This window comes from Strix aluco, chromosome 27 (assembly GCF_031877795.1).
Source record: "Strix aluco isolate bStrAlu1 chromosome 27, bStrAlu1.hap1, whole genome shotgun sequence".
Taxonomy (NCBI): domain Eukaryota; kingdom Metazoa; phylum Chordata; class Aves; order Strigiformes; family Strigidae; genus Strix; species Strix aluco.
In genome coordinates, this window is record NC_133957.1 from 390,506 (window position 1) to 400,003 (window position 9,498).

At 74.5% G+C, this 9,498-nt stretch overlaps 3 protein-coding genes across 4 annotated transcripts; 2 read left to right on the top strand and 1 right to left on the bottom strand.

Moving 5' to 3' along the window:
- Positions 1 to 130: 130 nt before the first annotated feature.
- APOF (apolipoprotein F) lies at positions 131 to 1,270 on the top strand. Its single transcript, XM_074807794.1, has 2 exons — positions 131 to 175; positions 257 to 1,270. The coding sequence occupies exon 2, from the start codon at positions 277 to 279 to the stop codon at positions 1,243 to 1,245; it is 969 nt and encodes a 322-aa protein (XP_074663895.1). The 5' UTR covers positions 131 to 175; positions 257 to 276; the 3' UTR covers positions 1,246 to 1,270.
- Positions 1,271 to 2,520: 1,250 nt separating this feature from the next.
- Positions 2,521 to 7,924, top strand: STAT2 (signal transducer and activator of transcription 2). Its single transcript, XM_074807769.1, has 23 exons — positions 2,521 to 2,652; positions 2,766 to 2,897; positions 2,970 to 3,120; positions 3,194 to 3,292; positions 3,363 to 3,455; positions 3,525 to 3,603; positions 3,695 to 3,780; positions 3,872 to 4,020; positions 4,095 to 4,253; positions 4,334 to 4,486; positions 4,560 to 4,580; positions 4,698 to 4,791; positions 4,912 to 4,968; positions 5,046 to 5,129; positions 5,204 to 5,302; positions 5,637 to 5,772; positions 5,852 to 5,901; positions 5,982 to 6,070; positions 6,139 to 6,275; positions 6,356 to 6,544; positions 6,640 to 6,697; positions 6,804 to 7,687; positions 7,754 to 7,924. The coding sequence occupies exons 2-23, from the start codon at positions 2,767 to 2,769 to the stop codon at positions 7,882 to 7,884; spliced, it is 3,129 nt and encodes a 1,042-aa protein (XP_074663870.1). The 5' UTR covers positions 2,521 to 2,652; position 2,766; the 3' UTR covers positions 7,885 to 7,924.
- Positions 7,925 to 7,977: 53 nt separating this feature from the next.
- Positions 7,978 to 9,441, bottom strand: IL23A (interleukin 23 subunit alpha). 2 transcript variants are annotated; one of them, XM_074807804.1, is made up of 4 exons: positions 9,163 to 9,441; positions 8,935 to 9,033; positions 8,319 to 8,444; positions 7,978 to 8,200 (listed from the first exon to the last, which is right to left on the bottom strand). In XM_074807804.1, exons 1-4 carry the CDS (start codon positions 9,331 to 9,333, stop codon positions 8,054 to 8,056), a joined length of 543 nt encoding a protein of 180 aa, XP_074663905.1. In that variant the 5' UTR covers positions 9,334 to 9,441; the 3' UTR covers positions 7,978 to 8,053. The 2 variants fall into 2 exon arrangements, with proteins under 2 accessions (XP_074663905.1, XP_074663904.1); XM_074807803.1 differs by having other exon boundaries at positions 8,935 to 9,441.
- Between the last annotated feature and the right edge of the window lie 57 nt (positions 9,442 to 9,498).

The window sequence follows — 9,498 nt, forward strand, 5'->3', positions numbered from 1 at the left end:
GGGGGGCCGGGTGCCCTGTCCCCAGGGCGTGCCCCCCCCTGCCCCCCGCCGTGTCCCTGCGCCGGGGACGGGGCCAGGCCCTGCGTGTCGCAACCTCCCGATAGCGGCGGCTATAAAGGGGCCACGGAGGCGGCGGCCGCAGCGGCTGGACGGGGCAGGAGACGCCGGCGAGCGGGTGAGCCGGGGCGCTGGGGGGCCGCGGGGGGCTGCGGCCACGGGGGCTGACGGGGCTCTGCCCCTTCTCCCGCCTCCACAGGCTGTCCCGGCGCTGCCGCTATGCCTCGGGCTCTGCTCTTCCTCCCTCTCCTGCTCCTCCTCCTCGGCCTGGGGGGCAGCACCCCCTCCGCCGTCCCCCCCCGGCCGGGTGCTGACGACGGGGCGGCGGCGCGGGCGCTGTTGGCGCAGCTGGCGGAGCACGTCCCGCCACGGGCCCCGCCGGGGCGCGGGTTCTCGTGCCGGGACCTGCGCCCCGACGCCCTCCCCGGCTTCGCCCAGCTGCCACCGCCGCCCCGCGCCCTGGCCCGCGCCGCCATGGCCCTGGCGCTGAGCGGGGCCGCCTGCGGGCCCCAGGCCGAGGCCGAGGTGCTGGGGCTGTCACGGGAGCTGGGCGCCCCCACGGCCGCGGCGCTGCTGCGGGGGCTGGCGCGGCTGCGCGACACCCCGGCTCCCAGAGCCCTCTCCCTCCTCCTCCTCAGCCTGGCGCGGCCGGGGGGCTCTGCCCCGGCACGGCTCTGCGCGGCACCCGCGTGGCTCCGGGGCCCCGCGGCCGGCACCCACCCCACTGCACCCGGGCTGCCGGCCGCGGGGCTCCGGGCGCTCACGCCTGGCTCACGCCTGGCTCACACCTGGCTGCCCAGGTGCCACCGCGCCCTCCGGCACCAGTCCCGGCGCCGGCGGGAGGACGCGGACGCCTGCGACCCACCGGGGGAGCGGGAGGCCCACGGGGTGCTGGAGTGGGTGCCGGGCGTCAGCACCTTCTACAACCTGGGCACCAGCATCTACTTCGCCTTCCAGGGCTGCGAGGCCGTGGCCTCCACGCGGGCCCTGGAGGTCGCCGAGGACCTGGGCTACGCTGGCCTGGCCGCCCTGACCGCCGGCGCCGGTGGCCCGGTGGCCCTGGGGCTGCAGCTGGGGCTGCAGCCGGGGCTCAAGGCCGGGGTGCGGGCGCTCATCGGCTACTTCACCTCGGACAGGGACCCCCTGCCGGCCCCCACCGCCCACAGCGGCCCCGTCCTCCTCGTCTGAATAAAGGCCCCGTGCTGGCTCCGTGTCCCTGTCCCTGTCTCTGTCTGGGGGGGGGCCGGCGGCAGATCGATGCGGGGCCACCCTGCCCCGGGCACGGGGACCTTGGCCCCGCGGGGACGCCTTGTCTGAGGCGCGTGATGGCAGCCGGCCCGTCCCCGTCCCTGTCCCGCCCAGTGTGCCGTGCCCTGGTGCTGGCTCCCGCGGCCCTGTCCCCACGGGCTGTCCCTAGAGCCTCTCACTGTCCCCATGGCCCCAGCCCTGTCCCCACAGCCTGTCCCGGTCCCCATGGCTCTGTCCCTGTCCCTATAGCCTGGCCCTGTCCCTACGGCCCCAGCTCTGTCCCCACAGCCTGTCCTCATCCCAATGGCTGTGTAGCCTGTCCCTGTCCCCATGGCCTGTCCCTGTCCCCACAGCCTGTCCCTGTCCCCATGGCTCTGTCCCTGTCCCCACAGCCTGTCCCTGTTCCCATGGCCTGTCCCCACGGCTCTTTCCCTTTGTCCCCACAGCCTGTCTCTATCCCCACGGGTTGTCCCTGTCCCCATGGCTCTGTCTCTGTCCCAACAGGTTTCCCTGTCCGAATGGCTCTGTCCCTTGTCCCCACAGCCTGTCCCTGTCCCCACGGCCTGTCCCTGTCCCCATGGCTCTGTCCCTTGTCCCCACAGCCTGTCCCTGTGCCCAGGGGACCCGCTAGCCCCGCCCCCTCTGGCCCCGCCCCCTGACGTCATTTCGGGGAAGCGGTGTCGCCGCTGGAGCCACCGCCTGCGGCCCGGGGGGGCGGGGCCTCGCCGCCGCGCTCCGCCAATCGCCGCGCAGAGCGCCCGGGGGGCGGGGCCTGTGCGCCTTCCTGCCGCGGCCGCCCGGAGCCGCCGAGGTGGGAACGCGGCGCCGGGGGGTCCGGGGGGGCCCGGGGGGGTCCGGGGGGGTCCGGGGGGCCGTTCTGCGGCGGGGCCGCTCTGCAGGGCACCGCCTCGGGGGGGGACGAGCCCTGCGGGGGGCGCAGACAGGGGATCCCGGGTGGGACACGCAGGGATCGCCCTCGGGGGGTCCCTTGGGGGCGCCCCCCTGGGGCGGGGGGTGCTCAGGGGCACCCACCCCCCGGGATCTCTGCAGGGGGGACCCCTGGCGTGCAGGGGGCCTGTCTGGGGGTGCCCGTGGGGGCGCAAGTGGGGACCAGTGTAGGGGTGCCTCTGGGGAGGGGGTGCAGAGGGGCGGGGGGCGTGCGTGTGCCCCCGGCCCCGGCTGGGGAACCGGCCGCTGCTCACCGCTTCCTCCCGCCCCAGCACGGGGCCACCAGCCCGCGGCGCGCCCGTGGCCCAGCTGAGCCAGAGCAGAGGGACCCCCGGGACCCCCTCCGGGACCCACGGCCCAGCCGGAGCAGAGGGACCCCCGGGACCGTGCTGCAGGCAGGTACGTGGGGCGCAGGGGTGCCCCGTGGGGCGCGCGGGCGCCGGTTTCGCGTCGTCCGGTCGCACGGCGGCCGGGGGCTCGGCGGGGCCGCCCTGACGCCCCTCGCCCCCCAGCATGGCGCAGTGGCAGGAGGTGCAGAGCTTGGCCAACGCCTACCTGGAGCAGGTGCACCAGCTGTACGCGGGCGCGGCGCTGCCCATGGCCGTGCGGCAGTGCCTGGCCGCCTGGATCGAGGACCAGAACTGGTGAGAGGGGGCTCGGGGCGGGGGCCGCGCCGGCCGGGGGTGCGGGGCCGGTGCTGAGCCGCGGTGCCGCAGGCGCCGGGCGGCCGAGCCGCTCTCCTCCCACGCCCGGATGCTCTTCCACTCCTTGCTGGCGCTGCTGGGCGAGCGCCTGGGCAGCCCGGGGCTGGGCGACGAGGACTTTATGCTGAAGCACAACCTGCGCAAGGCCCGCCGAGACCTCCAGGTGGGCGGCAGGGCCGGGGGGGGACGACACGGGGGGGTCTCTGCGCCGCGCTGACCCCCCGGCCCCGCCGCAGGCCGAGTTCGAGGAGTGCCCGGAGAAGTTCGCCAACCTGGTGGCCAACCTGCTGCAGGAGGAGCGGCGGATCCTGCGCCTGGGGCAGGCGGGGGGGCAGGTAGGCCGGGGTCCCCCCCCCGCCCCGTGGGGTGCTGCCGGCCACTGCCCGACGCCCCGTGTCTCCGCAGGGGGGGGCTGCCCCGGCGCCCAGCGCACCCCCAGAGAGTGACCGGGAGCAGCAGATCCAGCGGCGCCTGGCCGAGTTCCACGTGGCCCTGCAGGTAACGGCCCCCCCCGGCCCCCCCGGGCCCCGGGGCTGCCCAGTCCCTCACCCCCCGCTCTGTCCCCAGGAGGCCGAACGCGCCTTCCGGCACTTGGAGGACCTGCAGGACGCCTTCGACTTCTGCTTCAAGGTGCACTACGTGCCGGGTAAGGCCCAATCCTGCCCGCCCCGGGGATAGACACGGGATGGTGCTGTGCTGAACCCCCTCTGAACCCCCCCTGAACCCCCTGCCCCCAGGCGAGGACAGGACCAACGACCCCCAGTACGCCCAGCAGATCCAAGCCCTCCAGGCCAAGCTGCAGATCCTGGACCGGCAGCGGCGGGTGAGAGGGGGCCGGGACTGGGCTGGAGGGAGGCAGCGGGGGGGGCACGTCTGCCCCGCGACCCCCCGCTCAGGCTCGTGTCTCCCCCCAGGAGGTGCTGGCGCAGATGCAGCAGCTTCTGGGGCGCAGCGAGACCCTGCGGGATTTCCTGCAGCAGGAGCTGGCGGCCTGGCGGGAGCGGCAGCAACGCGCCTGCCTGGGGGCCCCCGCCGACACCCGCCTGCGCCCGCTGGAGACCTGGTAGGGCCACGATGGGGGGGACGGGGACAGGGGGGTCCGCGGGTGGCCCCCGCTGAGCCCCGCGGCACCCGCAGGTTCACAGAGCTGGGCCAGGGGCTCTTCCAGCTGCTGCAGCTGCTGCGGGCGCTGGGGGAGCTGCGGCTGAAGGTGACCTACGAGAGGGACCCGCTGAAGGCCGAGACCCCCCTCCTGGAGCAGCGGCTGCGGGAGCTGCTCACGTACCTGCTGCAGAGGTGGGGGCGGTGCGGGAGGGGCTGGGGGGGGGCCGGGGGCAGCCCTGACACCCCCCCCCCCGCCTCTCCCGGTGCCCCAGCGCCTTCGTGGTGGAGCAGCAGCCCAGCATGCCCAACGCCTGCAAGCGCCCGCTGGTGCTGCGCACGGCCGGCAAGTTCCAGGCGCGCGCCCGCCTGCTCGTCCGCCTCCACGACCGCAACCACCCCATGGAGGCCAAGATCCACATCGACAGGTCGGGACCCCCCGGCTGGGCACCCCCCTGCACCCCCGGGGCTCCCCCGCTGACCCCCTGTTGTCTCTTGCAGGGACCCCCCCAAGATCAAAGGGTGAGAGCTGAGCGAACGCTGGATGCAACGGGCCGGGCTGAGCGCCCCCCCCTGCCCCCCCCCGCCACAACCCCGGGGGTCCCGGCCCCCCACCCGCGGCCTCTCTCCGCCCCACAGGTTTCGCAAGTTCAACATCCTGACGTCGAGCAGCAAAACCCTCCTGGCAGGGGACAGTCCCCAGGAGGGGCTGGTCTGCGACTTCCAATACCTCGTAGGGACCCCCCCGCCCCCCGACCCCTGGGTCCTCCGTGGGGGGGGGAGTGGGGCGAGGACCCTGGCCCAGCCCCGGCCCCCTGCCCCCACCCCGCGCTGACTCTCTCGCTCCCCGCAGACGCTGAAGGAGCAGAAGGACAGCAGGTCGGGCAAGGGCAGCAAAGGCGCCGGTGAGGTGGGTGCGGGGCTGGGGGCTGGGGGGTGCGTGGGGTGGGGACGGGACCGGTGCCCCACGGTGCCACCTCTGCGCAGGGTCCCCTGGTCGTGACGGAGGAGCTGCACCTCATCACCTTCACGCTGGCGTATGCCTACTGCGGGCTGCAGCTGGAGCTGGAGGTGAAAGTGGGGGCCGGGGGGGCGTTGGGGAGGCTGGGGGGGGGCTGCCAGCCTGACGCCCGCTCCCCCCGCAGACCTCCACGCTGCCCTTCATCATCATCTCCAACAACAACCAGTTCTCCAGCGCCTGGGCCTCCATCCTCTGGTTCAACATGCTCAGCAGCAACCCGAAGGTGAGCGGGACCTCCCCGGCCCCCACCGCCCCCCACCGCCCCCCACCTGCCATCTCCCGCCCCATCTCCCCAGCCCTGGTCCTGGTGTCCCGGCCCCAGCCCTGCTCCTCACCCCGTCTCCATCCTTCTGTCCCTGGGCCTGGTTCTCTGCCCTCTCCCTTCCCCTGTCCCCAGTTCCTGCCCCATCCTGGTTCCTGTCTCATCCCCATCCCCTGGTCCCTGTCCCCTGGTCCCTGTCCCCTGGTCCCCATCCCCATCTCCTGTCCCCTAGTCCCTGTCCCTGGTCCCTGTCCCCTGCCGCGTGTCCCAGCCCCCCCTCACCCGTCTCCTGCAGGAGCAGCAGTTCTTCTCCAAGCCGCCCCCCGCACCCTGGCCCCGGCTGGCCGAGGTGCTGAGCTGGCAGTTCGAGAGCGTGGCCGAGCGGGGCCTGGGCCGGGACCACCTGCTCATGCTGGCCGAGAAGCTCTTCGGTAAGGGTGGGGGCTGGCCCGAGCCTCCCGGGGCTGCGACCGGGCTGCGCCCCCCCCTCACCCTGCTCTCGCCTCCAAGGCTCGAAGCCGTCTCCAGAGACCACCCTGGCCTGGCCCAAGTTCTCCAAGGTGGGCGGTGCCCAGCCCCCCCCATCTGCCCTGGTCCCCCCCGGCCCCCCCCGGCCCCGCTCACCCACCCTCTCCCGCAGGACGGTGCCTCCGGCTTCTCCTTCTGGGCCTGGCTGGACGGGATCCTGGGGCTGCTCCAGGAGCACCTCAAGCAGCTCTGGAAGGACGGGTAGGAGCGGGGCTGGGGGGGGGCGGGGGGGTGGCGGGGGCTGCGGGGGCTGACAGTGCCTCCCCCAGGCTCATCCTGGGCTTCGTGAGCCGGAAGCAAGAGAAGAAGCTGCTGAAGGGGAAGCGGACGGGGACGTTCCTGATCCGCTTCAGCGAGAGCGTCCTGGGGGGGGTCACCTGCACCTGGGTGGAGCACCCCACGAGCGGTGAGTGCACACCCCCCCCGCCGAGGTCCAGCCCTTTGCCCCGGCCCTGGGCGCTGACCCCGGCTGCCCCCGCCCCGCAGGGCCCCCCGCTTTCCGGGCAGTGGTTCCCTACACCGCGGCCGAGCTGGCGTCCCTGGCCCTGCCCGACATCATCCGCGACTACCAGCTGCTGGTGGAGGAGAACATCCCCGAGAACCCCCTCCAGTTCCTGTACCCCGACACCCCCCGCGACGAGGCCTTCGGGCCCTACTACAGCCAGCGCCAGGACGGTATGGCAGGGCACGGCACGGCACGGCACGGCACGGCACGGCACGGGGGGAGCGCCAGCGCCTGCCACCCCCCAACCTCCCCTCTCTGTCCCCAGGGAACCTGACGGAGCAGAAGAAATACCTGAACCGGCGCCTCATCCGCGTGTCCTCCAGGTGAGGCGGGGGGACGCCTCGGTCCCTCCGTGGCCCCGCGGGAAGGGGGACCCCGACCCCGACCCTGACCCTGACCCTGACCCTGACCCGCCCTCTCTCCCTGCAGGCAGGCAAATGAGTCGTGGCAGACCGAGGAGGAGTTGGTGGTTGCCACAGAAAACCTGGAGACGCTGCAGCTGCAGCCCGGTGACCTGGGGACACAGTGGCCCAGTGGCCTGGCACCGCTGCAGCCCGGGAGCTCAGGGACAGTGCAGGTCACGTCTGGGAACCTGGGGACACTGCAGCCCTCGAGCCCAGGGCCAGTGCAGGTGATGGCCACGAGCCCAGGGACGCTGCACGTCACCTCTGGGAGCCTGGGGACGCTGCAGGTGGTGGCCACAAGCCCGGGGACGCTGCAGTCGGGGGTTGGGGACCTGGAGCCGCAGCTGGTGCTGCAGCTGGTCCCGGTCCCCGAGGGCCAGGGGACGCTGCAGCTGGGACCGGGGGCTGTGGGGGCTGTGGGGACGCTGCAGGTGCTGCCCGAGGGGCTGGGGATGCTGCAGCACGTGGGACCCGAGGCCCAGGGGACGCAGCACGTGGGACCCGGGCCCGTGGAGCCGCAGCTGGTGCTGCAGCTGGTCCCCGAGGGCCAGGGGACGCTGCAGCTGGGACCAGGGGGCTTGGGGACGCTGCAGCCGGTGGCCGGGGCCGCGGGGCTGCGGCAGCAAGCGGGAGCTGGGGACGTGGGGCTGCTGCAGCCGGTGCCAGGGGCTGCGGAGCCGCTGCTGGTCCCCGAGGGGCAGGGCACGGGGACGGGGACACTGCCACCGGAGCTGAGGGACCTGGAGCCGCTGCCTGGGAGCCCCGACGTGCAGGAGCTGCTGCAGTCGCTGGTGGAGGGGCTGGAGCCGGGCGCGGGGACGCTGGAGACGCTGGAGGCGGCGGATCTGATGCCCGACATACTGGAGGACGCGGACGGGGGGCTGGAGGGGCTGGGCCCCGGGCTGCCGGGTGAGTGTCGGGGCCCGGGGGGGGACAGAGGCGTCCCCTCGGCACTGACCTCTCCCCGTCCCGCAGGCAGCGCCGCGCTCCTGGACCCCCGCGACCCCTTCCTGCCGCAGCCCGAGGACGCGGCCCTGCCCGCCGTCAGCTCCCTCTTCGCCACCGACTTCCCCCCGCTCCACATCGACGCCAATGACTTCCAGTGACTCCCCCCGGCCCCCTGTAAATAAACCCCTTCCCACCGGCCGTGGCTGCCTCCTCTCCTTCAGACCTTTATTAGAAACCCATAAATACCCGAGATAAATAGGGAGTGTCGCTCATAAATAGCCCCTCGGGGCGGAGGGGAATAAATAGTGGGGGGGCGGCGGGGCGGCCTCAGCGGGCGCTGGCGCTGTGGGTGAAGACGCGGCTCATGATGGCGGCGAAGGACTGGAGCCGCTGGAGCGCCAGGCGCCGCAGCAGCGGGTGGGCCCAGGCCTTGCTGGGGGCCAGGGAGTGCCGGGGGGGGCGGCCGTGCTCCTGCTGCGGGGAGAGCGGGGTCAGGGGGCCCGGCGGTGATGGGCGCCCACGTCCCCGGCTGCTGGGGGGGGGGAACAGGCTCCCTCGGGGCTGCCCCCCCCGGTGCCCCCCCGCCCCTCACCTGGACGAGGCCCAGCAGCCGGGCCAGGGTGGTCTCCAGCTGGGGCAGGGGCCGGTCGGTGAAGATGTCGGAGCCCAGCAGGTCCCGGTAGTGCTGCAGCCCCTGGAGGATCCGCCCCAGGCAGCGCTGCGGGGAGCGGGCGTGAGCGGGGGTGCCACGAACCCCCCCCCACATCCCCCAGCACCCCCGGGACCCCCAGGCACATCCCTCAGCACCCCTGTAACCCCCAGCACCCCCGGGACCCCCAGGCACCCCGGGAACCCCCAGGCACATCCCCCAGCACCCCCGGGACCCCCAGGCACCCCGGGAACCCTCAGGCACATCCCTCAGCACCCCCGGGACCACCGGGCACCCCGGGAACCCCCAGTCACATTCCTCAGCACCCCCGGGACCACCGGGCACCCCGGGAACCCCCAGTCACATCCCTCAGCACCCACGGGACCACCAGGCACCTCGGGAACACCCAGCACCCCTGGGACCCCAGACACAACCCTCAGAATCCCTGGGACCCCCAGTCACATCCCCCAGCACCCCTGAGACCCCCCTGGGACCCCCAGGCACCCTGGGGCTCCCTGACTTCCCCGCCGCGGCCCCCAGCGCCCCCCACCCCCGGTACCGTGTTGTTGGTGTCCAGCGTGGCGGGGTCGCAGGCGTCGCTGCAGCGGATCCGGGGGGGCCAGTTCTTGGGGTTCTCCTCGCTCAGGCGCGTCTCCTCCTGACAGCGGGGGGTCAGCAGCGGCCCCGCGGCCCCCCCCTCCCCCGGCCGCCCGCCCCCCCGGGGCACCGCTCCTGCCGGGATGCCCCGCAGAGCCCCGGGCCCCCCCGGCCGAGACCCCGCGCTCACCAGGACCCGGTACGGCTCCTTCAGGGTCGCCACCAGCCGCGACAGCTCCCGGGAGAGGCTCCCGCAGGCGGCCCAGTCGGTGCGGGGGGTCGGGGCCGGCGCCGGGGCCGCGGACGGCGGCAGCAGCAGCGGGAGGCAGAGGCAGAGGCAGAGGCGGCGGAGCGGGGCCATGGTCGGTCGGTGCCGCCACCGGCTCCGCCACCGGGCTCTTATGGGGCGGCGGCAGGTGGGGAATCCCCGGGGCAGGTGGCACCCGCCCCCCGTTACTGCGAAATCGCCGCCTCCCTCGAAAGCAGAACCGATACCGGGCCGGGGTCCCCGAGCTGCGCCCCGCCG